Source organism: Manacus vitellinus, unplaced genomic scaffold (assembly GCF_001715985.3).
Source record: "Manacus vitellinus isolate BGI_N305 unplaced genomic scaffold, ASM171598v3 scaffold_58_pilon, whole genome shotgun sequence".
In the NCBI taxonomy this organism is placed as follows: Eukaryota; Metazoa; Chordata; class Aves; order Passeriformes; family Pipridae; genus Manacus; species Manacus vitellinus.
The window spans coordinates 465,974-493,667 of NW_021940671.1; the positions used below are offsets into that span (position 1 = coordinate 465,974).

A 27,694-nucleotide genomic window follows, 5' to 3' on the forward strand; every position below is an offset into this window, starting at 1 on the left:
AAGCGCAGGGGGGTTCGCGGCGCGATTCGCAGCCACGGCTCGTACCTGATCCCGGGACAGCCACTGCTGGACAGCTCTGGGTGTGTGGGGAACAGGTGACTGGAAGCGGGACGGCCAGGAAAAGTAGTTGTTGCTCCGTGAAGCCTTCACGTAGAAAACACGTACCTCGTGGTTAATTTGGGGACTTGACAGAGGCCCTGGGTGTTAACAAAAAGGGGACAAGTTCATAACACGCCAAGAAAAAAGGGTGACAAAATATTTAACAGGTCTTGTTTGAGTAGAATCTGGGAATTGTTTTTTTTTTTGTTTTTTTTTTTTTTTTTTTGTCAGGATACTTAGGAGCACTTCAAGCTACATTAATTTAAAAAAAAATGAATATACCGATAGGTGTGCCCATCTTCAAAGTCATGATTAAACAGGGGCAGAGCTAGGAAAAAATATTTGGAAATAGTCCAGAATCTCTGCATTAGCTCATCCCTGCAGTGGGTTATAGCTTTGTTTAATATCAGATTACAAATAACATTATCTAAAAAGTTTTATAAATAAAATTACATCAAAACTGGACCATGATGTCTAATGAATTTTTACTCCCATCATACTCCCATGTGACCTTGTGTTAGAAGGTCTTTCTGGATGAAAGATCTTTATGATTGTATACTTATGATTAACTCACCTTGGTCGACACTGAAGTAGCAGTGACAGGCACAGCTCTTCACAATCCTTCCAGTGGTGAGGGTGTTCCTGAAACTGAAACTACCACCTTGCCAGCTTCATAAAAATAAAAACTGAGGCAGAGGGATGGAGCTACTTGTATTCTGAGACTTTTTGGTAGAGATTATTCTTTTTCCTTCTCCACTGAATTTTTGAAGCAGTTAATACAAAAGGACAACTGGTGCCACTTGTGAGCTCTGTGAGTTTTTTTAAAATTGTGAATTACAGCCCCAAGGAAAAAGACATGTAGAATGTGGGGCTTGCAAGAGATCCATGCCCAGAGCTGTTAGTTATGTCTGTTTTCTCACAGTTTGGTTTAACTCCTCTCTTGTGGCACAGAAATACATTCAGACACAAAAGAAAGGATGAATACCTGTGCCTTACCTGCTGTTATGCTTCATAGTTGAGGGCTCACAGGTACGTTGTCCCACCAAAAAGAGTAAAATGAAACTTCCAGAGGAAAAGGGGGTGGAAATGCAGAGTGATCCAGGTATGGAGCAATAAAGGAGTACGAGATTAAATGCTTAACTGTACAGAAATACTAAATGTACATTCCCCCAAGAAATAAAAAAACCCTACCTGCCCGTCAGATAAAGTAAAAACATATTTCTAAGTTTCCGTGACTACAGTGCTGAGGACAAGCTGACTTTTAATGGTATGGAAACACATTCCTGTATGGATTGACATCCTTCGTGTTTTACTCACACAGTTGACTGCATCCAGCTGAAAGTGCCAGTGATTCAGCAGCTGTACCACTGGGACTGTGGGCTGGCCTGCTCCAGGATGGTGCTTCAGTAAGTGGCTCTCTCAGTGAGGGAAATCCCATTCCGTGGGGAGGGATAGCAGGAAGCAACATCCAGGGAGAAGAAGTGTGTTGAACAGCTCTGAATTTAACTTAGTCTGAGGAGAGCAAGAGTTTCTGAGGTGCCCTTGGAGAGTGACTGCTGCTTGGGCCTGGCACAGCTTTCCAGCAGGAGCAAGGGAAAATACAAATTGAAGTGAACTTTGGACTCTTTTGAATAATTGCCTGCTTTGACAGATGCAGAATACCTGATCAGCTCTATGAACTTTGCAGGCTGGCATGCATAAACTCATAGAAGGTGTTCCCTCTTTCCCGTTGTGATTCAGAACTGATCCTTAGCACAGTGATTCACCTGATTCCTTTCTGTGTTTTCACGTGATGGGCAGGTGTATCCCAGTTTATGAGTGTACTGTACCTGTACTACCTCTGTCCTGCTGAGCTGTGGGATGAGTGTGTCTGTTCCAGGAGTAGCTTCAGCTTCAAAACTGTGTTGCCCTTTGGTGGTTCTTTTTTTGTTTAGTTTTGGTTTTACTTTTTTTGAACTAGTAGCTGTCCTGCTGAACTCCTCTTTCCTTCCACAGAGGAACATGAGCTTAGGTGCAGGAGAAATACCTATTTAGATGTCCACTTAGTAGATATGAAGCAGAAGATTTTCATTTCTCTCCATCCCTTCTGCCAAGACGTTAGTCCGTGTGCTGGTAATTTCCCATCTTGACTACTGTAACCTCTATTCCCTTTACCTCTCTGCCACTCCAGTCTGCCCAAAACTCAGCTTCCAAGATTAATCTTCTCACCCTGCTGATCTGACCTTGTTTGCCCTGCATTCTCAATTCCAATCCTTTTTTTTATTTCCATTTACTTCCATTTGTTTTCTTACTTTCAGAACTCTGTAACTGCCTCTCCTGACCCCTTTGCAACCCGTCCCAAGCTTCCTTCTGACTTCATCTCCCCTTTCTTGCCTTTTGTGTCATCAATGCCTAAGACAAGCTTCCTTTGAATATTTACTGAATTCCTTTATGGTTCCTACTGAATTCCTTTATGGTTCCTCCTTCTGAAATCCATGTATTGCGTGAAGGAAGTTTTAGTCTTTTAACACTTCTTTCTGTGTTGGCTCTAATACTACACTTGTACATTCAGACTGTAAACCCTTCAGGACAGAGTTCTATACCAGCTTGTCTCTGGTACAGCACCTGTACACTTCTAGTACTATAAAACAGTCAAGGTACCCACACATTTCCAATTTTAAAGTCAGCAATAAATCCAGTTGAATGTTCCCTACTCCCTTCCCTTAAATTTCTGGCTCCTTTGTGGATTGTTTTTTTATTTTGGTTATTTCTTAGCCAAGCCCATTGTTTCAGTTTGTATGTGCTGTGATGTGGAGGCTTGGGCTACACCACCCACTTTGCTTCTCCTAAGATCTGTGCTTCCTTTCCCCTGCCTTTCCTAATGCCATAGGTACCTGAATCACTTGGACAATGACGAGTTTCAGAAAGCCATCCAGGAACTCCAGTTAACAAAGAGTATCTGGACTATTGACCTGGCCTACCTAATGCGGCACTTTGGTGTTAAGCATAAATTTTGCACCCAGACACTTGGAGTGGACAAGGGCTACAAAAATCAGGTCAGTATTCTCATCTGCTGGGGGAGGGCAGGCAGCTTTCAAAGCCTTGAGTGTCACGCTGTGACAGCTCTGCTGTGTTACTGACAGTCAACCACAGCTAATCAGGCCTATTGCCAGAACTGGCACAAATCCATTCCAAAGGCAGTGTGACCTCACATATTCAACATCTTTGATTCCATCATATGAGCTTTTAAAAAGTTTTCAGGTAGTGTTCATGAAAGGTTCCAGCCTATTTGACAGCCTTGGAGGCTGAAGCCCTGTATTTATTTACAGAACAGGTATAGCCTGGGCAGCAGCAGTGTTACCTTCCACACTCTCCCCACTGTGCCTCAGCCCTGACCTGCAAGATCCACCTCTAGAGGTGAGAGGGGAACTCAGCCTCCTGTCCATTGGGAGCTTGGCCTCTGCAGGGCTGCCAACAAGGGGCCAAGGAAGGCCTGCAGCAGCTCCTGCCCAGTTTTCCCCAGGGAAAATAGACAGGCTTGTCTCATGTAGGCAGCTGAGTAGCCACTGGATGGAAACTGCAACAATAACTGACCAGGAGCAAATTTAAACTTGTAATTCAGAGCAGGGATCCTTGTCCTGTTACCAGGGAACTAAGGGAGAGATCTTTTATCCCATAGCCAGATATCCAACTTAGGCAGTCCCTTGCTAGCCAGAGGCTGTAAGTTGTGGATTACCTAAGGTAAACATCTTTCCAGTTCAGAACTTCTATTATCTCCACAGTCATTTTACAGGAAGCACTTTGACACAGAGGAGAATCGAGTGAATCAGCTCTTTGCACAGGCCAAAGACTGCAAGGTGCTGGTGGAGAAGTGGTAAGCTTACTCTTTTCCTTCCTTTCTCCCTGGACATTCTGTGGGCCCCAAGTTTTTCTTGGAGGCAACAAGCTAAACTGCTGAAAGACACTCACTGAAATCAAGCCCTGAGCGCTTTTTTGTGAACTAAGAGTCTTTCTACTACATCTAGGTCAAAAAAACCCCCATAGACATCAAGAGCTAATAATGAAGTTTGAGAAAAAACAGTCATGACACAGAAGAAGGGATTTGAAAATGCTGACAGGAGTTGACTCTTTATGTTTTGAATTTGATTATCCATTACAATTAGCCAGTAGGGAGTGCCTACAGCACTCTAATTGGCCATTGTTGGAATTACTGAGAGTGCTATGTGGGCACAGAACCCACTGTTCCCAGAGCTATGCAAACATTATAGATCTCTGTTCCTAGACAGACATGCAAAGTACAAACTAGCATACAAGCTTTTGCCAAGGGGACCATGAAATAAGGAACATCAATTAAAGAACTGCAAACCCAGGAGAAATGGAAAAACTGCAGAACTGTTTCACAATCAATGGTGAAATTCTGCTGGGAAATCACTAAGCATCAAACAGCTTTGTCCCTTTTTATAGTGAAGCTGGATTTGGATCTCTGGTGTTGAAGTGGGATAACTGATGAGGAGTAAGCAAAGAAGAGAGGATACATGGCAGCCACAATAGCATTTGAATGCCACAGGTCTTGTCAAGCTTTGTCCACAGCAAAGCCTGCAGGGTTTAATAGCAAAAAGCTGTACCTGTGATACAGAAATAACTGCCAGCTGCGTGTCCCAAGTACTGCCCGCCATCACACACTTCCTTTACACCAGCCTCTTTCCTAAACTTGTCACGTAGCATGTCTGGTTCTTTTTCTGCAGCACAGTAACTATTCAAGACATCCAAAACCACCTGTCCCAGGGTCACGTAGCCATCGTCCTAGTGAACGCAGTCCTGCTGCTCTGTGATCTTTGCTCAAGTCCTGTCAAATATTGCTGCTTCCTCCCCATTGGACAGAAGTGCTTCTGCAGGAGCCCTGACTACCAGGGCCATTTCATTGTGTTATGTGGCTACAACAAAGCCTCAGGGAGTATTTACTACAACAACCCTGCCTATGCTGACCGTGAGTAGCCTGTTCTTTTGGGTGGATTCTCAGCCAGCGCATTACTAACAAGTCAGTAACACAGAGCCACAGCTGGACCTCCCCTCACAGTGCATTTCAAGCATCACTGCCCAGTCTGCCAGAAGGGGTTTTGCCACATTAATTACATCAGTGCTGCACTCTGTGCTGTGATTTACTCAGGCCATTCAGATACACATTTTAGCAAATGGCTTGTTTGGCTCTCAGATGGGTCAGTGAGAGAAGCTGAACTGTCCTTGTGCAGAATACAACAGAATGGCCAGTTTAGTACCTATTTACAGCATTACTTCAGTGAGCACTTTGAGATGAAAAGATCTACCTGGGTAAAGCTGTAACCTAAGCTGCCAGGTCTAGTCTGTATACCAGTTGTTTTGTTTGTGGAGGCCATCAGACTCAGTGTAAGAGCCTTTCACTGGCAAATCCTTCTGAACTTTTCATAATGCTTTTTTCCTCCTTAACAGGAACATGCTGCACCAGCATCACTAACTTCGAGGAAGCCAGGACAAGTTATGGCACTGATGAAGATATTCTGTTCATCTACACAGACAGCTGACACCCACAGTGGATACTCCTGCTCCTTCCTGCCCAGCCTGCATGGCAGCTGGCTGCTCGTCTCAGGACTCCCCTGCACAGACCTCGCTCCTGAACTGCAGTGGGACCTCAAACAAGGGAGGCTTTATGGACATTCACAGGACTCTATTGCAATGCTGTCTTTACCTTTTTTTTTTTTCCCCTGAGGATGTATCTGATTTTGCAATGTATGTCTCTGGTTTTTTTGTTTGGTTTCTTTTTTTTTGTTTTGTAATTTTCAACATTGCACATTTCACAGCAGTTCTAAAATACAGGCTCAGAGCCTGTTCACTTTCAGCTTATTTTCAAATTAAACACATAAGAAGAAAGCACCAAATTTATGAACTTTAACACTTGGTAATACATGCATAGGTTTAGGTAAACAAAGAAAAAAAGTAGAAAATACCTGTTTCTGTCTGTTGAAGCATCACGAGCTGATCTTCATCCTAAATCTAGGGATCTGAAGTTCAGCAGGGTATTACAGAAGGAAAAATATTAACTTAAACCACCTTTAAATAACAAAAAAAAGCCTTTCTAGCTCATCAGTATTGTCTGCATTGTAGGAATGAAAAACATTTACTCAAGGAAACTTCCCATGTACCAAATTCACCTTATATACAGATGTGGCATTTTGCAACTGCGTTAAATTTTGAGTTATAGTTAGTGGCATTGTCCCCTTGCACTACAAACTCACTCTCTTTTGGCTAAATCCTCTTGGTGACTGCTTAGAGCTCCCAAAATTTAAGTGAAGACACTTTATTTCCACCTCAAAGTCTTTACTGCTCTCTGCAAAAAACCCTCTGAATGTTACACCACGCACACGTGCCAGTTTCTGCAGAATCCATTCTAAACTTATTAAGCAAATACAGAAAATGATCATCCATGCTAATAGTATATATTTGGTGTGTAAAGTGTAAATATCTGACAGCATCTACTGCATTGTAACTAAAATGTTGAACCATAGAGCCAAATTTTGCTATTGGTATTAGTTCAGTGACCTTCTAAGACGAGCTAAAAATCAATTAAGAAAAGAGGAAATACGAACATCTCTGCTACAAGTAAGAGGCAGGAACTCAGATTTTTCTGGCTCTTATACTACAACTGTATATGGATTAAGCTGGAGTTACTATATTCAGACATTAAGTGAAATTAGTATATTACTTTACTGAGGAGCACTCTGAAGTGTAAGAAATAGCCACCTATTTCAGCTTCATCCATCACCATTTCCTGCAGGTCTCACCTTCAGTCCTGCCTATGTGGAAGTGGGTAGGAAAATAAGCTGATGTAAAACTAGGAAAATTTTAGTTTGCACTTAAGACAGAGATCCCACACCTTTGGCATGGTTTTAGGAAAAGAACTGTTCAAGTTCTGGAACTGTGTGGGATAACAGCAAAAGGATATTATTATTTAGTGGTGGATATAATAAATAGGAATCTACTTTCAGCATGGTAAAAAACTTTCTAAGATAAACATTTTATCAGCTGTTGACTCACTGAAAAGTATCTATTAAGTGTTCACTAAGTACACTTTAAATAAGAGTCAAGAGTGCTCCTTTGTACAAAGGCTAAAAACAGTAACAGACATCTAAAATGTGGAAGCCTTTAAAAAGTTCCAAACGAAAAGTATGTGACAAATTTTCAGTGTGTCACATTTTGCTTATCACTGGTGAAGTTGAAATATATTCTGGCCCTGATCCTTGCAAAACGAGTAAAAGGCAGGATGTGACTTGCATAGAACCAGTACATTGGTACCACCAGCAGAATCCCTCCAGGAAAAAGGTACAAAACCTACTGCAGGTAGTGCCTTTCAACTCCCCCAAAGCAGGTCATCAGAAGGCTCCTGATCTGGGAATTTTTATGTCCAGGTCCAAAATCATGATGTTTGATTTGGAGAGATTGTATTAGCTCTGTTAATAATTAACAGGTATGTAAACCACAGGCTGTTAAGAGTACTTCCTTAACCCATGCATTTTCAGGTAGGTAGTTCATTCAATACCATCAAACTGCCACGGGATTTATCTTAGAGCAGGCTTGGTTAGTTAAATAAAAACAATTGTTACAAAAGGCTTGTAATTGACATTTAGCATCTTACTGGTTCGGTTAACAAAAGTGACTCTTGAGCTTACAGATAAAACATGAACTTAAGGGCAAGCTGAGTGTTCTGAAGTGCACAGGCAGGTGTAGCAGTATTGACTGGTGTTTGGCACCCAGGGTTTAAATGCTTCAACAAAAGTGAAAGACAAACAAAGCTGCCTAAGCTAGTGCAGAAAAAAGGAGAGCTCCACTCTTGCAACAGGATCTCACACAGCTGCCAAATGGAAGACAGCTATGAGAGGTGAAAACACGAGGAAGAAGCAAAAGCCAAGTGAAAAGACTATTTACATGACACAAATTCAGAGGAAAAAGCAGCTCACTGCACAAACATTCAAAACATCTGCATTTTCTGCAACTTGGTTTCCCATTACAAGACTGTCTATCAAAACACCCGTTCTGAAAATGTTCTGTTGCTTTGTTTCTGTCAGGATGTCAATAGCAAAGGAAGGGGATTTTACATGCAGGGATTTTATACATAAATATATTTTTATTTGTAATTAAGCCATTCTCAATAAAGGTTTAAACTCACAGATAACCCTGTAACATAATGTAGCAAGTGCCTTTATTAACCAACTTACCAGGAAAAATGTTGGAAAATCTTTAGAGGATGTGTTATGATTTTAACTAGAAATGGCACAGCTGAAACTGTCCTAAAATAAACAAAAGTAAGAGTTCAAATATTTATTACAGCTATAAATTCATAGTTGCAGGGCTGTGAACTGTATTCAGTCTGCATTGCCTGAGCACCTGCTGCATCACCTGAATCATACAAAGCAAAATTTCAGAACACATATGTTGAGAATAGCAAATGTACTGTTATTACCTGTATTCCAGAGCTGTTCTGTGTACTCCACAACCACTGAGTATCCTGCTGGAGTGCAGCCCCAGGGAAGGAGTTTTCCTTACTCATCCCCATCCTCAGTAGCAGCTCCATGGCTCTCTGTTCACAGGGAAAACTATGCAACTGCCCCAGCCAGGGTCTCTGTTTCTCCCTCCCAGCATGTCACAGCTTTGGAAAACACTGAAAGCACCCGTCTCAGAATGACTTCTGCACCTCGAAGGAGCCCATCAAAGACACCAGTCCAGCTGGGGTTGTGGTGTAAAGGGAAACAGAACCCATGGGGTTTTGCTTTACAGCACCCACAGATCTTCAAACAACTAGGAGAAGTCTGGGACGTTACTCAGCTCTGACAGAACTGCATCAAATAGTTTGTAGTTAGGGGAGAAAAAAAAATAAACCTCAGATGAAAACAGTTTATGCCTCCTTTCTCCCTAAAGTACACATTTGATTAAAGGGTAAAAACCAGAAAGCAGAAGTAAACAAAGGCATAATGCAAATATCATGTAAAAATTTATTTCTTGTGAACTCATCATCAACTACATCACAGTATACTGTACTGAATAAATTTCATTATCATTTTATATCAATGTGTTCCTACTGGATGCAGTTCTAGTAAAGAACAAAACTTTCCATTCATTAGTGTAAATAACAAACCAAACACTCAAGAAGCCACTTTCAATTATTTTACTTAAGACAGTTTTGAATCCTATTATTTAAAGTTGGTTACAGGAAATTAAACTGACAATATTAAAAGAACAACTTGTGATCCACAGGACAGCTATCATCCAACAGTACCTTTTAATTTTTCTTATAATGAGATGCTCTCTCTTACTCTTTGATGATATTGGGTATAAAGTAAGGCTGGGTTGCTTCAGCGAGCTTTTCTGCATACATTTCATATCTACCAGTCATCTGGAAAAGGAAAATCAAAGCTTCAGTTCTTTCAGTGAGCTATGAAAGTACTTCAGTAGAAAATATTTATATCCACTGTTTTTTCTCTTTTTATGACAACATAGGATTTAATTGTCCCAAACAGCAAAATCATAATTCACTCAGAATTCAAGACCTCCAGTGCCTTAGCACAAACTAACATACTTTTGATAAAAGAACTTGCACTGTATTGCCAATAACTGTATTTCTACACATAAAAGATGTATATTTCCACTCTAAAAAGTCAAACTTTTAAATTAACAGCTCTCTTTCTCTCTACAGCTCTCCTTCACTGACAGTCATGTCTGCTGACTAATTACTTAAGGCTATTTTGGTTATTCTGGATAACTGGAAGTTGAATTTGAAGGGTGGACTTCCTTGCTTATGCATCAACAATTTTTTAAGTAAGTTATGTCAGTGAAGGCAAAGGAGTGTATCTGTAATTATGGCTTCATGTCATGTCTTTGACAACCAATGAACCCTGCTGCCAGCAGTGCATTTGTGTATGTGCCACTGACAGAATTTGGGTTGCTCTTACTTTCCCCTTTAATTAATATGAAATAATATGAAATACTATTAATGGTTTGGGCGATAAGAGCAAGTGCTGAAAGTGCTGAAATACAGCACTTGATGTAGTGTTGTCATCCTCTCCTGAAGTGCACAGACCACAACAATTGGCTCTGGGAGGAGCCAGCTACTTCTTTATTGCCAGAGTATAACGTAGATAATTTGTTTAACTCCTTTGCTCCTCTAAGTTAAGCAAAGACATTCTACTGAACGTCCCTTTCAGGCATCACTGGATGCAAACCACAGATCCCAGAGCAGGTTAAATAGGCTCCTAATTGATATCAAGGGTTTTCTGCAGTGGGTAACTGATGATTTCACACTTCCTCATTCCCCTCATCAAGAACTACCTCTGTCTTGGCCACAAATGAGAGGAAAAGGAAACAGCCACCCACTGTCACATAAACAAAACCACAGCTGTGCCTTATGTGCCAAAAGACCAACAATAGCAGTCCACACCATCAACACACAACTAAGGTGCTAAAAGCACAAGACTGGAGGACAACAAAAAATACACAATTCTACACAAAACAGCCAAAGGTCAGTGTTTTGTTTTTACTGTTTGTTTTTCCTAATCAATGCAACTGCAGTTGTTCAGATACCCTTACTAAGCTGTTACAAGCAATGCTCCGTGTGCTTCCTGACACACTAAATCTACTTGCAATAAGGGCCTCAGATTTCAGTGGGAAAGCAGAACTGAATGTCTGCCTGACTTAAAAAAATGGGAATCTCTCAGCACAGTTTCATTCCACTATAACAACAACCACGTACCTACCACAGGCATCTGCAAAATAACAAATGCAATTCTGTCCAGAAGATGACCTAAAATGACTTTTTGGGTTTTGTCCCTATATATGGACTAGCAACACTATCAAGGAAACTAAGCTCTAGCTCAGAAATTATTGCATTTTCATTAAAAAGCTTATTCAGCATTTCAAATCCACAGAAAAGTTGCCTTTTTACATCACACTGAAATCAAAACACCTTAGACAGTACACCATATTATAATGCACAGGATGCAAAAAAACCAGCTCTGTGAAATAAATGTCTCCTTGCAGTAACATGATGTTAAAAAATTGACACTCCCTGCAAATGATTACTTATTTTAAATACTAAGTGATCACCAAGAACCTACATATATTGTGACAGTTGCTAGCCTGGAGTTCTTATCTACTTCGTTAGGATTTAAATTATGCTGATCTTAAGAGTAGATAGGAAGAACTTCTAGTCTCTAGGAGTACTGAGGACTAAAACAAAAGACCTGTCTCCCCATAAGAGAGCAAGATGTTTTCTTCGTCATCAAAACCTACTTCAGAAGTTAACACCTCTTTTCTCCTTTTGCTTGCCTTCTTTGTTGTTCCAACAGGGTATTTGTGGGCTCTGTGGTAAACTTGATCAGATTAGAAAAAAAGGGAACTAGAGTGTCATCTGGTCACCCCACTAAATCAGTATATAATACTTATACATATAGCACCCTACACAGCTTGTACTGGCACAGTTGAAGGGTTAGCAAGCTGCTCTGCTAAGCCAGCCATTTCTTCAACCAGCACTGCTGCTGGACAAATTAAATCAAATTACACCCACAGGAAAGATGATCCAAATTCGCTTTATCTCAGAATACAAAAAGCTAGTAACAAATAAGTTTGTTAAAGCCATGTGGAGTGGCTTGCAGCCATCTTAATCTGATTTAGATAAATTCAAAAGTGTGTTAGGACGCTTCAGAGATGACTGCACACAGTACAGAGGTCTTTCTCTGTAGCTCCAACATAGCCACAAATTCAGGGAGTTAGCACTGCAAGAAGTTTGCACTCAGAAAGTTCTCAGAAGCCTGTGGGTTTGGGTTTTCACTAAATTTCACCAAAACTACAATTAAGGCCCTAAGAATATATACTACTACTGCATCAGATCAGATCAAAGGCCCATCTCAGCTCAGAGACAAATGCCTACATACACTGCACAAGGAAAGCACAGACACTTCCCCAGCAGCCCTCAGAGCTCCTGGCAATCCACACTTAGGGTCCAGAGGCTCAGGTTTTCATTCGAAAGCTACTGGCCTAGTTTCCCTGAATTTGGCAACTCCTTTTCCAAATCTGTTTATGTCTTTAGCCTCCAGAACATCCTTTTAAATTAGTTCAACACTTTAAGCTCTGGACTGCTACGATTAAAAAAAAACACCTGTCTTTTAGCTATTGTAACATGCTGGAATCATTATGAAGGCTTGTTGTCTCTAATGTTATATTTTCTTTATAATCAGGCTTACCTTAAAATTCCACTCGTCACCGACTTGCCTGCAGAGGTTCAGATCCATCTCCACCACCAGCAGTCCCTCCCGAGTGCGGGACAGTCCCGGGGTCCTGCTGCCGTCGGGTGCTGCCACGTAACTGGAGCCATAAAAATGGCCCAAGTCATGGTGAGCTTAAAGAAATGTTTAAAAAGCCTGTAACACCATCTGCAAAGAAGTGTACAACTTAACAGGCAGTGTCCCATAAAACCTGGCTCAATTTCTTACGGTTGCTCACTCACTGCCCTTTAGGCAAGGTATCATCCTGAAGAGTCACATCACGACCCTAAAGGAATTTCAGTTTTGGCCAGTAATTTACTTTCATGCACTGTACACCATCAAATTAACAGGAAAAACTCACTGCACTGCCTTTTAAATAATGCATGTTTATGCTTTCCCATTATTAAGTCTCTGAACTAAAGGCTTTGCTTTTATTTAGCATTTAAATGAATTCTCATTGTCAAATCATACATTTCCCAAACAGCTGACAGAGATTCACCCAACTGACTTTCAATACAAGGTCAGAGGTGAAAACAGTGGGATTTGAGGCACGGAAAAGATACTATTTCATATTGCACAACTCTTGAGTTGTGCTAAAAATCAACCACATCTGTTGTACTACTAAGCAAGGGACATCACTGGTCTTTTTCAGGCAGCTGCTAAAAGCACTTAGCTCCAAAACTGGCCAAAAAACAGGCTCAGGCTCACTCTGGATGAAGCCAGAAGCAGCATGGGTTGGCACAGGTCAGATTCTAATGTTTCAACATACAAGTACATACAAGCAAACCTCATGTTCCTCTTTGATCATTCTCTTTAACTTCCAGCAAATCTGGGAAACTGGAAAAAAATGGCCTGGCTGAAGATTCAGGCTAGGGCTATTACTGTTCACAAACTCACAGAATGGTTTGGGTTGGAAGGGACCTTAAAGATCCTCTTGTTTCAAATCCCTGCCATGGATAGGGACACCTTCCACTAGACCAGGTTGCTCAGAGCCCTGTCCAACCTGCCTTTAAACACTTCCAGGGCTGTGGGATAACTCTTAATAATCTTAAAACTGGAAATACAATGTCATGCATGCACTGACAACACAGGCAGTGGGATTTCTGTCTCCCAGTCCTCCTGCATTAACTCTCAGTCCTCTGGAAGTGTACAGAAACCTTAGGTATCAACTTCTGGCAAGCAAATATGAGGTACCACCACCATTCCTATGAAATACTCCTTCTCTCCAGCTAACAAACAGCAGTGTTAGGTGAGGCAGTGACTAGGCACTCCAGCTGCACAGGGAAGACACTCGCAGGAGAGCCTTCCTTTCTTCAGACTTTCTCGGTAACAATTATTAGCAACCCCTGAATGTGATTTCTGAACGTACCTTTTCCACCATCTCCAGAAGTAAAAGCATTTTTGTAGTGTTCCTGTGAAACAAGAGGAATCCATAGGTGGCAGTATAGTTCCATTTCATTCGAGACATCCCCGCTAGTCTATCATATTCAGTTTGGAAGTTCATATAAATCTACCAAGATTTTTTTCTGGCACACTATCAGCACTGTCCAAAGGGACTCATCAGAGGGGCCTAGTTTCAGTGATGGATGGGATAGAACACAAGGTCTTTTATCACTGCCTGTTGCTCACACACTTTGGAGAACGTGCCTTCCAACTGTTACACAAGTTTAAAAAAGAGGCAAAGGAGGAGATATTTAATCAAACACATCTTTTTGGATCACAAAAGGAGGCCAAACGTATTTACATAACAGCAAGAACAAGTCTGGACTTTTGTAGGGAACCTCATTTAAAAAAATTACAAAAGTAGGGTATTTGTACCAATCTGAAGACAAAAATGACCTTTTGTGTGCAATACTAATTTTCATTATAGAATTTTACACTCCAGAAAGAGGTAGTATGTGTACAACAGCCACCAGCTGTGTACCACTGATTTGAGGATATATTTAATTTTCAATCATTTTGGCTAAAAGAATACTGATATCCCCACAGACACCAGGAGAGTTAGCAAAAGGGCAGGTGCCTATTACAAAGATTCAATTCAAGAACACGAAGCAGCTGCAACCAAAAACGAGGCTGCCAGCAAGGAGGCAGCTCTCAATCTCTTTATCCCTGTCCATCTTCATATCACATCATAAACCCTAATGCAGTAGTTAGACAGTAATGGAATCTCTGCATCCTAGTGCTGTTAGTCCATTGCCTTGAATTAACTCCACTGCCTGCACCATGCAATGAAATGAAACGATGCAGATACTCACTGTTCCCACTCTGTTGATGGGGCAGGTGAAGCAGTGATTTGCTATGGCAGCATTTCTGGCTTCGATCGCCCACAGCGGCTCGCTGCAGTGTCAAAGAGGCAGCAGGAATTCACTACTTGCACACTTCTGGGCCCAAATTACATTCTGACTGTCCCTCCTGTACATTGTCTGTCAAGCCAAACTCAGCTGTTAAGACTGATCTTGCTGTCCCAGATATCCCTAGACAGAGCCAAGCACCACATTATTTTCTGTGGAGTTAGAGGTGTAAACGACTCTATCTGATAAACTGGTAAATGTGGCTTTGCCATGGAAAAAAAAAAGTTACCACATCTCAAGATTTTCAAAGCAATTAAAGTGCAAAATATTTTACTTTCCAAATTATGCAGAAGATTTTGCACATGTGCTGACAGTCCATTAATTTTCACAGACCAAACATCATTCTGTAAAAAAGCTGTAAGGGATTCATACAAGTTGCCTCCTTTTTTCCCCTCAAAATGGTCCAGGAGAAGCTTTTGCAGCAGTGAATGAAAAAAAAAATAATTATGGGAATAACAATAATAAAAAGTAATTAAAGAAAAAAAATTCCACCAAAATTTTCTACTTCTGTTATTTCAACCACAGTTTTCATAGAACTTTCCAGAAAGTCATTTTCCCATGCTGGGCTGATAGAAAAGAAAGTGAGTTTAACAACATCATCCCAATAACTTCACAAAAATTATTTATTAAATTGGTCACTAAATTTACTAAAACTAAGAACTGAGACATGAGGAATAAAAAAATTCCTTCTAACAAGCCTCTACCTCTTTTCCAAAGGAAATTCCAATTCTGACACATGTTTAAAACTGAGGTAGTCTTCTTTTTATTAAATAGTTTGATACACATGGATCAGACAAGTCAACAGGAGGTCTGGAAGTACTCAGAGCTTCAAAACAAAGGTGATACAATTTGTACACTCCTGTGATAGCAAGTACCTGCCAGCTTTGGAATCCCAAAACAGGCTGCAAGCACTCATTAATCTGCCAGTCAGACTCAAGAACCTTCAGAGATGGTCACTGGGCTGATTGAAAGGACTTGGTTTATTGCCTCTTTTCTCAACTGCTTTGAGTCTGGCAGTCAGCTCTTTTAAGAAAGAGGGATTTTATTGAAAAGCTCCAGCAAATTACAATTTCACAGAAGAGGAGAGACAGGAAAAAAAGGCTATACCCGAGAAGTGACCCCAGAGTTAGCTAAGAAGTGTATTTTCTTAGCCCTCTGAGCTGGTTTTAATTTTTCTTTTAGAAAATCAAGTCAGTAGGGTGAAATTAATGTCAATCTGCAGAGGATTGATCTCAAGGGAAAGTTTACACTGGTTCAGTCTGGTTCAAGAGGCCTGATAATCACAAAATTGCCGGGAGTTAAAAAAAAATGTTTCTCAGAAAAAGGTTTCTCAAATTGCAATTTCATACTCCTACGTGGACAACACAAGCTGGCAAGATAAGCCTGGACATAAATGACTAATGTCTGTCACAAAGCACAAATATTACATGAATTATCTAAATAAACTCTCACTAGCTTTCAGAACACCAGCTGGATGCTGGCTAACTCTGTCTCAAAGACAGAAGACCTGCAGATGTACAAGTAAAGTTCTGAGACAGCATCAGTGAGTGGGAGCAGATCCCAAAACTCCAGGTGGAGAAGAATGCAGGCTCCTTTGGGAAGGCAGAACCAGGAGGGTACACCTCCGGTTGCAAGACCTCAGCAAGGTGCTCCTGAATGCCCAGTGAGGGGATCAGAGGTCAGCTAACCCAGAAAGGGAGCAATAAATCAGTTTGTATTTTACCTGAGTTTCCCAATAGTGGCTGAAGGGTTAAAGATGATCTCTGCCCCATTCAGGCTAAACATGAGCCAGTTCAGAGGGTGATGGCGCCCATAGCAAATATTCACAGCAATTGCTCCAAACTGTGTCTGAAACACTGGGTGTCCTGTATTTCCTTCCCTATAGTAAGTAGACTACAAACAAAACACAAGAAAAACAACATAAAGGCAGACTTCTTAAAAAAAGTGAAAGGAAGTACCACCAACATTGCTTTGACACTTCCCAGTTCCTGACAATCAGGTTTAAATCATTAGATCATGGGTGAGGACAACACCTTTCATTTAGCACACAGTGCACTCTAAGGAGTGTACACCAGAAAGTGGCTCTTAGGCTGCTGAGATCAAATTCAAGCCCCTTTCTGTTTCCTCTCTCATGCTACATCTAAGCACTGTGTGACTATGGCATAAACTCTTCTATGAATGCTAGAAGTTCCTACAGAAGCTTAGGGCAGATCCACAAATCACTAAGCTTTAGGCACCTCTCTCAGTACATTCACCATATGAGAAAATCTTCCTTCACAGTCCTTTTATTTGGATCCTGCTAATTGAATATATTTCCATTTTCTTTTCTATTCTCAGTTTTTCCTATTACAACAGGAGAAGAAAAATAAGAATGCTGTTGCTTCGGGGAATTCATCAGCTCTTATTTCTTTATTCCTCACCAGAGGTCACAATCATCTCTGCAGCAACAAACTGTGATGGCTCAAGAAGGATTGATTTTTGTTTATGTGCCCTCCCACACATGGCTGACCAGGGCACAGACCAATCTTTCCCTTTCCATTTAGTTCTCACTGACTCAATGGGCATGACTTTAGCAAGGCTCCTTTCCCTATCTACTCTACAGAGACAACCCACAAGAAATGATTTCAAACTCAACATTTCCTTGAGGTTTAACTTTGTTGATAAAGAAAACAACATCAAAGTAGCACAGACGAACATAATCCTTTCCTGTAGCCTGGGTGGTTTCTAAAGTTGCTCTATCAGAACTGCTCAGGTCAGAAGAATGGACTTGATGCTCTGCTAACAAAACTAGCTAAAGACAGAGCTGTTTTGGGCAAACACTGCCTGATTCTATAACAAGGTAGACACAAGAAGAAATGTCAAATCATTACAGTACACCCGCAGGCCATAAACAGGTTGTTCTGTAGTAATTCTGGCATTTAGGATTCTAAGAACTAACTTCTTTTAGCAACTAAGCAAAACTCTTACTGAAACTCTTATTTATATTTGACATGAAAAAGTAAAAATATTTTCTTTTTTAGGTGCTTTTTATTACAGTTTCACAGCTGGAAACAACAAGTTTCTTGGAATCTGCTGATGCTCCACAAAACAGTCTGGAAAACTGAAAGACATCATATATTAGGTCAAGCAACAGGAATTTATTTTCTTGTTGGATTACACAAGGAACAAATAAAAAAGCGTGGAAAGTAACTAAGGGGGTTGTGAGTTACTATTTTGAGTTACTAAAGGACAGAGACCTGATAAAATAATATTAAGTAACAAAATAATGGTTAAAAATAGAAGGTAGCACTGGTGACTGACAGGCCTGTGCCAGAAATGCATTGTGCAGAACCCTTAACAGCCTCCTCTGAAGAAACACAAACCAGCCTGAACAGGGCCAGGATCCCAGGTCAAAACTTCCAGAGGTCTTTGAACATGAATTTTCAAGACCTAAAAGCAGTTTTTAAATTAATAAAAAAGCAGTTTAGATTCTGAAGCCTCAGATTGGTGACTGGAGCATTCAGACAGGGAACAAAAACAACTGCAGGTATAGAGCAGCACCCAGTGCTTAGAAGAAATGCCTCTGTTATTTACTCACTTTAGCTGATAAGGAGATATTTAGTCAGGTAAGACAATGCATTTGTAAACTTTGGTTAATTTTTAATCCTGATCTTTCTGCTTGTGATAATTCTATGGATGGATAAACACATTTCAGATCTACCAGTTTTCTTCTGACATTGCCTTTACTGCTAGTTCAGCTGAAGCTGATTCTCCAGGATGGCCTAAAACCTGCTGGGGGGGCTTCAGTGGCAGCAATGTGATCAGTAAACAGAAGATGCCACAAACCAGCTATTCAGTCACAAGTGTAATGAATTAAAGGACTCTGCTCAAAGAAACACAAGCAAAAGAACTGTCATTTCCAAGACAACCTCACAGAGAAACACAGAAAGACTGTAATGTTCACACTTGAACCATGAAACAATTGCCCTGCAAATTGAAACAAGTTCAACATGCACACACGAAAACACTACCCAAGCCAATCATGCACAACAAACATAACACAGCTGGGAATTAAATGACTTTTTTTTAAAGATTCTCTCTCGATGCTTTTGTAGTTTCCGCCAGGCCAAGGAAGATTACATGACAAACATCATTTGTCTTCCAAGACTCACCACTCTCACAACAATTATTAATTCCTGAGAAATTAACTTAGTATAATTTCATCTGAGAAAAACTGATTTGACAGTAAGTGAACCACGTTTTCTAGAAACACATTACATTTCCTGCCAGTACGACTGACACAGCACATGCTGGCACAAAGAGCTGCAGGGTAAGACCTGATAGTCACCGTGCTGCATCTTACCTCATTGAAATCTCCAACCCTTGGAATGTGATTTTTCCTACTTTTGCCAAGGACAGCCCCAGAATTAGAAATGACCACTGCAGTATTCCACAGAATTCCACCGTGTATTTCGTCTCGCTCCAGGATTGGAGATACCACAACCATGTTATGTTTCTTTGCCAGCTGTACAAAGGAACACAATTTCTCTATTAAATAAACACAAACCTGCAGCACCTCAGACCAACAGACACCACAGCTCACTAAAAACAGTTATTTCATTGAAAACAAAAATTAAAACAGCATTATGTATAGTATAAGTGTTAAGTGACATAGGTATGAGTGAGAAACACAGCAACTTCTGCCAGTTTACTAGCACATTGCCTTTCCCTTCAAATCACTTCTCTCTCTTTTATTTCTCCAAGCTTCCACGGTGTCATTAATTCCACAGTGAGAAGCAACATGTTCTTGCCCTAGATCAGACTACAGATATTATACTGGCCACAAAAGCTTAATAGCTCAGTGCATATCTGGGAAAATCTGACATCAAAACAGTCTTTTGTTGTTTCAGTCACTTGTAAATGAAAATAATTGAAATCGCTTATTTAAAAAAAAAAGCTGTAAGAAAACAAAAACTCTGCCACCCTTCTAATCAACAGTCTCTGGAGAAACAAGAGCCAGACAATAACAAATCTCCTTGGGTCCATAAAAAGTTCCCTACATTTGTGTCATTCCAGAGGGGGATCCAAAGAGTTGTGTGACAGTGTTCCCTGTTCAGAAAAGGCTGCTCTGCTCCTCACACTTCCATGCAAACACTGCTTAATGCTTGACTGTTCTAGGAAAGAAACACCATTTAAATAGAAATTAAAAATATTTGTATGAAGAACCATTCCTCCCGTTTAAAATTCAGGAATAGTTTAATGGGCAGTTTCCTTTGATTTTCATGGCAAAAGGTAGTCTTTAGATGCAAAGGAGTTTAAGAAATAAATACTGAGCACAGCTGTTGTCCATTTCTACTTCAATTCACTATGGTTGTATCTGTCAATCAAGTTGAAAATTTATCTTTTATTATTTCAGTTTTCTCAGTGATACCAGAATGGCACATAAAGAAGAAATCCATGCTGATCAGTGGCAGCTCTGGGCTTGGGATGGAGGATGGATGTGGGTTTGGGGTTTTCTGCTTGGTTGGGTGTTTTACCTCTTGACAGAATTTTGTTGTTGGCCCATCCTCTGCTGACTCAGCAAATTCAGTCCAAGGCAGTTTCTCTCTTGTACAAAAAGCAAAGGGCATGGCTGGAAAACACCAAAGCAAGACAAAATTCACAAGAATGCTCATGTCACTCAAGAAATACATACTATTTGCATGAACACAAATTAAAAATTAAACAAGAATGATTCAACTGTTTTGCTTGCTTAAAGGTAAAAGGTATTTAAAAATATTTTTAGCAAGGGCAAGGAGATTTGAGCCCACAGAAGGCAAAGCAGAAGAGAATGAATGCACTAAGTGATGTCTCAGCAGGGGCAAAACCACAAAATACACCCCAGCCACCAGTGTACACTCTCTGTACCTGTTTTCACAAACATTTCACAGGACTTCTTTTTGGGGTTTGCTTCTGTTAAGCCTCAAACATCACATGCTACTTAAAAACAGATTTTTAAATTTTAGTACCCGTCTAGAAAAAAACCCTAAAGTTTTAGGAGAAAAAAAAATGAGGAAAGAATCAGGAAGGGTGCCATGAAGGAGCTACAAATATCACCATTGCAGATTATGCCAGTCTTCAATGTGACAGACCTCACACACATCTTCCATGCACTTCTAACTCTCTGGTTAGGTTCTTTGGTTTTTCCTTTAGGAAGCAAATCAGTAAAGTCAATTGCTGTATCTTGGAAGATTTCTGCTCGTTACTTACAAGACACCTGTTAAAATAGAAGGAACTTGACACCTGACAACTTAGAAGGAATCATGGAAAATACTCACTCCAAGCCTCCTGGAAACACACAATGTTGACCCCACACATTGCAGCTACTTCCACAATCTCCTCAATTCGTCTGTGCAGAGCAGCCACCTGATTGTGAGAAATGCCACACTATAAAAAAAGCTGCATGTTCTAACTCACTTCTCTGTTAACAGCCTGGTTTTACAACCTTTGTTCACATCGAGTTTATCTTGCTCTATACTTAGTGCCACTGCTTTCAGAGGGAGTAACTCAACAAGCTATCATTCTTGAACACTGATAATAGAGTCAGATGTAGATTTGTAAAAGCATTTAGATGCTGAAAATAGAGAAAGCATTCCAAAGGGATTCTAATTCCAAGGTTGCAACATTTATATATGTGGCAACCCGTTGCTGACTGACTGCAAAAAGCTGAAAGTCTTAACAGAATCAGCAAAAATCATAATTTTGCTGCTCACTGTGAACAATCTACAGAACAATGTTAAGTAAATGTGAATTTGAAGTCAAATACTCAGAATCTTAAAACATGAGGCCAGGACGGTCTATTTCCTTGGTTATCTCCAAATCCTGCTTGTACATGTGGATCTTGGACACTCTCTAGAAGTTTTTAACTTCAAACTATTTTCTAAAGTCCTCTGTCCTAAGAGCTAACTAATTATTACCAACAAAAACCATCAAAGCATTTATTAAGTAGTTTTCTAGAGTATTCTACTTAAAGATAAGCATAGGTGTAGCACTTTGCATTGCTACTTTCAGGCGTCAATAAAAAAAAAAAGGACTCAAGACAAGACTGCAGCGACCTACGAACTCAACAGCTGTATATTTACAGAAATAGTTAACTAGTTATTTATAAGGTAAAATCATTAATACAACTGGTACTTTCTTCAACAGCTGCTATACAGAATCCACAAACTTGATCCATTTACTGATTTAATGACTTGCATCTGTGACACGTAAATCTTTCCAAAACAAATTATTTCAGAAATGTTCTGTCCTGTCACTGCACAAAACTAGTACTCCAGGAGATTTTATAAATATAGTATTTTCTTTCCCTTTTTTAAAGCTACTCTTAAGAGGCTATTTCTGTGCACATGTGTCACCTCAAAACTTCTGTGTCCAAGATGTTGAGATATGATGGTCACAGAATCATTAAGGTTGGAAAAGACCTGTAAGATCATCAAGTCCAAGTCACCACTAAACCATGTTATCTTGTAATAAGATTTCACTGACTGTTGTACAAAGAATAATGAACTCAGCTGTATTAATCTGTGTTTACTCTAATGGATTTTCCTATAATGGAACATTTCTCAATTAAAACAAGAACTGCACCTGTGGTTTCCACCGGTTGCCATCCCTTTTGATTTTGTGTAAATGATTTTATGTTTAATTTTAAAGGTGAAGGATTTTCAGGTACAAAATGAGCTACTAAATATTGAGCTTTGGAAAAACTGCAAGCAGGTTGGGCCTTCAGTAGGTAAACAAAAGAGATGTTTCTGAGAAACAATAAAACTGAATGTGCCATCCAAATCTCTTACAGGATCCTATACTGCAGTAATGACGGGTCCTACACTGCCATCATTAGACATTTCATGATGCAGATTCTAAAATCAGCAACTGAACCATGTTATTTCTCAATCCAGCAGAACATGAGTTACAAACGTCCCCGGTCCCAGTTTGTGTACCTGGGCTGCCACTGGTGTGTCTGTGGGAAGAGGAATTTTATTCTGTACCAGTCCCACTCGAACGATACGTGGCCTTCTCAATTGCTCCAGAGCAGCTTCAAATCCATAGCCCAGCAGCTCAAAATCTCTTTCCTGAGCTGCTGACCACGCAGCACTTGGCAAATTAAGTTTTCTGGATTGAACAGGAAACGAAGACATTTCAGGATGAGATGTTCTCCTTTTCTGCTCTGAGTGCAATGGACCCAAGGGATCACAAACACTGTCTAACCAGCAGACACCCAAGCCCCCACGCTGCCATCTGCATCTATCAGCCAAGGACAGTGGAGCAGTGGTCAGGTCGTGTGCAGGTCTCACCCATCACCTCCATGGCACCAACTTCCCAGTGTCTTATCTGTCACTTCCAGACACCAACACCTCGCTGCAGAGATCAAGGAATACTACATACAAACCTCCACCTGCCTGCTGGATTACAAGCACTTCCCCTCAATGTACTTCTCCTCAGGTCTGATTCCAGCTTTTCCAGCTCTCTCTCCCCGACGCCACGACCTCCCAGTCTCCCCTCACACTTTTCATCCCTGTCAGTCACCTTCTCACGCCTGGATCACCTCAGCAGAGAAACACAAACCCTACTCTTCCTTCTCCCCCTCAGCCCAGCCCTGTGTCCTGCACACCCGCCCTCACACCGACTCCCTCCCCTCACTCCCGGCCGGGCATCCCCGCGGAGCGGAGCGCCGGGACACCGGGCGGGTCAGGACAACGACCCGCGGTTGGGGGCGAGCCCGTCCTGGCAGGGCAGGGCAGGGCAGCGCGGCGCACCTGGCCTCGCGCCCGTACAGGATCCGCTTCACCTCGGCGAGCTCCCCGGGCGGGATGTGCCGCTCCACTTACGGCCTTTTTAGACTTCCACGCGACTCCAGCGGGGCTCGGCCATAAAGGCGTGAGAGCGGAGCACACGCATAGCCCCTCGGCGCTCGCCTGCTCTCCCTCAGGCCGACTCGCCCGCCCCCCGCACTTCGCCCCGGGCGCCCCGGCGGGACACGCCCCGTTCCCCTCACGGGCCGGGCCGCGGGCGGCTGTTTACCCCTTGTGCACCGAGTGGGGCCAAAAATGCGGCCTCCCACCCTGAAGGGGAAGGGAGAGCCCAGGAATTACTGGGAGTCTGAGGGTCCTCAAAGCAAACTCAGAAAGCGTTATTAGCAAATGGCACAAGTAGTGTGGACATTGGTAGTTCGTGGAAGTTAAGTTAGTCCTTGCCCCCAGCCTTATAAGCACGCAGCAGTGGGGTTTGGATAAAGGGGTAAGATGGAAAGGAAGAGAGAAAGAAAGAGAGAATTAAAGAGGGGGAGAGAAGAAAAAGACAGACAGAAAGATGAGAGAGGGAACAAGAAAGAGAGAGAAAGGGAGAGAAAGGGAGAGAGAAAGAAAGGGAGAAAGCAAAAGAGGAAGAGAGAGGAAGGAAGGTCAGTCATTCCAGGTGATACAATGTCCAGGGTCCTGCCCCTTTGGCCATTCATGGTTCTTTTGGGAGCTTTTTACAATGATACCATGCCAACAGAAAAGCTTGGAAATAGGAGGTTATAAAATGGCAGTGGTTTTCACGCATATTTGTGTGTCCATTTCAGTTGCACTAAGACTGAATAGGAGCCAGCAATAAATAACTTTAACATGGATTTGAGGCCCAATATAATTGGAAATCCATCCCAAAACCAGAGTTAATGTCAGACAAAGGATTGAATCAATTAAGACCTTGATCTGGGACAAAAATAAAAGTGCATCTAATAAAGAACAATCCCTTCAGCAGGTACCAAGTCAACACTCAGTTTAAACCAGTTATTCCCACTGAGCCACTGGCTGTGCTTTCTGCTTCAAAACACATGGAAATTCACAACATAGCAACTGGTTTTCTCATTCAAGTGAAGCACGAAGTCCAGAGATGGCTACACATGTCTAAATATATCCCACCGAGGTTAAGCACTACTTTATGTATCTACTGGAAGATGTAACAACGTTCAGCACTTAGCATTTGCAGTTGTTAGGTATTTTGAGTTAAATATTAAGCCTTTTAGACTAAATAAAAAAAAGAATGTCAGGGAGAGAATGTCTAATATTTAACTTTAAGCAGAAATTGTCCAGGAATAGTCTGGTTTCATCAAGACATTTGGAAAGCTGTGATTCCTTCTCTCTAATTCACCCTTTTTAGCCCCAAAAGTTGCAGTGATGCTCTGCCTGCCAAGCACACCAGGGCAGAAGTGCTGCTCTGGGGCGTTGTTAGGGGCAGGAGCTCTTTGGAATAACTCCTAAAGGGCACGCTGACTCCTGTAAACAGAAAATACCTCACCCCTTTACTCTTTGGGGGACTTTTCAAGATGAGCCAAACATACAGATGATAGTATGCTACAAAGCAAAAAATGTTGAATAATAAGGAGTGAAAAAACCTCATCATTTGAAAGGAAGGAACTCTTTAGTCTGAATAGCTAGTACGTTATCTATTTGCCCTGTGCTCAGCAGTGTAGCATCTACTTTTTCATGACCAAGGGCCTAAAAACCTGTTCTTAGGAATTATTTTTCTTTCCCAAACCTATTTCTGAAGGGCAATAATAAGCAGTGATTGATACATACATGGTATTTTTCATCTGATGATCCTAATTTGCTGTAATGGTCAATTTTAAAGGTACCTATCAGTAACATCTTGTTTCTTTCATGACTGGTAGATCTCTGAACATTGCAGAAGGGAAGATCAATGCAGAAATCAGCTGACAATACAGGAGGGAAATGAGGAGGCCAAGTAAGTTCATTTCCATATCAGCATACCCAGGATGTCAACAGATAAAGCATTTCTGGAAGATTCATAGAAACAAACAGAAGGGGCTGGGTTTCTCTGGGAACTGTTCGATTTCTTTTCTGCCTGGACTGCAAATTAAAGGGAAAAACAGCAGGTCTATTTTGTATCCAGCTCCTGGAGAAGGTCACATAACTGAACTTTTCAAGCTTCTATTCTTAGTGTGAACTTTCACTGACTTCTCTGTTGGTGCCTTGTTTATTTGTAATTTAGTAAATTGTACTACATGTAGGAAATGGACTTCATGGCAATAAAACTGAAGCCCCTGAAAAAAATACTCAGGAGCGGTAGAGACCTGAAAAAACAGAACATTTCCTGTGCACTGTATCAACCATCCTGCAACAGTGCAGTGAGGTCCAGACTGCATGGAGAGGAAATGACAAGCCTAGAATTACTAATAATGATGAAAGGAGACCAGGCTATTCCATAGGGACGACGTGTATATAAAGGTATAACTCCAGCCAACACAATAAACCTTCAAAGCATGAAATGTTAATGTTGAGCAGGAAAGTAACCTAATAAAGGAAGATGCCTTCCATACCCCAGACAAAGCATATTAGAGGGCTTGGATTTAAGTCTGAATGTTCCACCTCAGTCACTGCAATTATCTGTTTAAGTAGGATGCTTGAATCCAGATCCCAGTTCTGGTTTTGACTTCTTCAAACCTCTGTATTTAAACTTCTTCCCAGTTCTGCATTACCTGGACCAAGTAATTGTTTTGGGAAATGGCTGAACCTTTTGGTATGAACCCAGGCTATAATAACTGGTTTTGAGGAAAATGAGTATTTTATGGAACAAAAGTTCTCTAAAACGAGGGAAAATTCCTACAAAACATTTCTGAAGTGCACATGCTTTTCATCTCTATTGCCCTCAGTCAGGGTGGTCCAGAAAGTCGGATGCAGAAGTCAGGACCACACAGTGTAATCTGCACAGAAAGCAGTTCTCGTGTGCTGAAACCCAGCATTGCAGAAACTGGGCTTTGATAATCCTGGTCCACACACTCTGTGCTGCAAGACTGTTCCCAAGAGTTCATGTAAAACCCCACAATAGCACCCTGGCATTAGTCAGAAGCACCCTGGAGATTGAATTTAAGAGCCAAATATCTAGAGTTCAGGCTAAAATTGGGAAAGATTTAAACAAACAAACAAAGTCTTTCCACTGTAGCCCAAGATAGGAGCAAAGGCTGAACAGCATCACGTACCAGAGCAAGTAGGCAGGATTAGTGGCAGTGTTTCTGTCCATCCTTCCTAAGTTGGTAGTATGTACATGTACTCCCTCTGAAACACCCAGCTTCTTACAAACCCTGCTGCTGTCATGTGAATCGTGTCTCCAGGCGCTTTCTTCTCCTGTCAGTCCTTGAAAGGGGTCACACAAAGTTCCCCAGAGCAGATAAATAAATTAATAACTCGTGTCCCTAGTCCAGTAACTGTCTCAGATCACCCACAGGGTCATGCTGCTGGTTATTAACACCTATCAAGGGATTTGGGTGAATGTGGACCCAGACGTGTCTTGCAAGGCCACACGATATTGGTGCTCTGTCTAAACTTGCTTTCTAGATGCTGCAACAGCCTGTAGAATGACCTCCTACAATGTCATTTTCCAGTGGCCACAAAATAAAGTGCTGAATTGTACTGCAAAAGAGATCACTGAAATAGGTCATTACACTGCTTCACCTCAAATACAAATTCCCTTGCTTCGTTTGGAAATGTAAAACAATTGGCTTGGAACACACCTGATTCAAAACATTTCAAGTGTAAGAGACAGGCAGTGAAGAGGAATTAGCATAATAAAAGTGTAGAGAGAGGAGACAGGTCTAAAATACAGGGGGGGAAGATAAAGCACTGGCTTCATGCTCCTGAATACTCAGCTAAAAAAAGGACGGTAACCTTCCTGTCTGTCCTGCTTTGGGTTAAGGGTGCTGCCATGTAGGGAAATCAATATTCTCTGTTTTAAAGTCACTCCTTTGAACCCTGACCTCTTGCTAATAACACCCAACTTCAGTGGGGGTTTTGAGAGGTTTTTTGCCTTTACACTAGTTACAGACAAAGCTCTTTTCCTATTTCTACTTAAATCCTTACAATCAGTCCTGCCAGTTTTAGAAATGGGTCTGTACGTAAACTGAAGACAAAGAGTAGTTGAGGATTTTTATACAGATGGAAAATTCTGGCCTGCATTTAGATTCCTCAC

The 27,694-nt window shown here is 41.2% G+C and overlaps 2 protein-coding genes across 3 annotated transcripts; one reads left to right on the forward strand and one right to left on the reverse strand.

The window, feature by feature from the left end:
• Nucleotides 1–1,185: 1,185 nt before the first annotated feature.
• On the forward strand, nt 1,186–8,289 carry GUCD1 (guanylyl cyclase domain containing 1). Of its 2 annotated transcripts, XM_018081926.2 has the most exons (6): nt 1,188–1,505; nt 2,095–2,211; nt 2,969–3,134; nt 3,861–3,952; nt 4,824–5,065; nt 5,545–8,289. In XM_018081926.2, the coding sequence occupies exons 3-6, from the start codon at nt 3,063–3,065 to the stop codon at nt 5,634–5,636; spliced, it is 498 nt and encodes a 165-aa protein (XP_017937415.1). In that variant the 5' UTR covers nt 1,188–1,505; nt 2,095–2,211; nt 2,969–3,062; the 3' UTR covers nt 5,637–8,289. The 2 variants fall into 2 exon arrangements, with proteins under 2 accessions (XP_008924030.2, XP_017937415.1); XM_008925782.3 differs by lacking the exon at nt 2,095–2,211 and having other exon boundaries at nt 1,186–1,505.
• Nucleotides 8,290–9,256: 967 nt separating this feature from the next.
• UPB1 (beta-ureidopropionase 1) lies at nt 9,257–26,749 on the reverse strand. The gene is made up of 12 exons (XM_029963282.1): nt 26,709–26,749; nt 23,681–23,790; nt 23,485–23,551; nt 22,669–22,840; nt 21,010–21,097; nt 20,230–20,324; nt 19,056–19,217; nt 16,437–16,606; nt 14,618–14,699; nt 13,732–13,774; nt 12,342–12,496; nt 9,257–9,499 (listed from the first exon to the last, which is right to left on the reverse strand). The coding sequence occupies exons 1-12, from the start codon at nt 26,747–26,749 to the stop codon at nt 9,416–9,418; spliced, it is 1,269 nt and encodes a 422-aa protein (XP_029819142.1). The 3' UTR covers nt 9,257–9,415.
• Nucleotides 26,750–27,694: the final 945 nt, after the last annotated feature.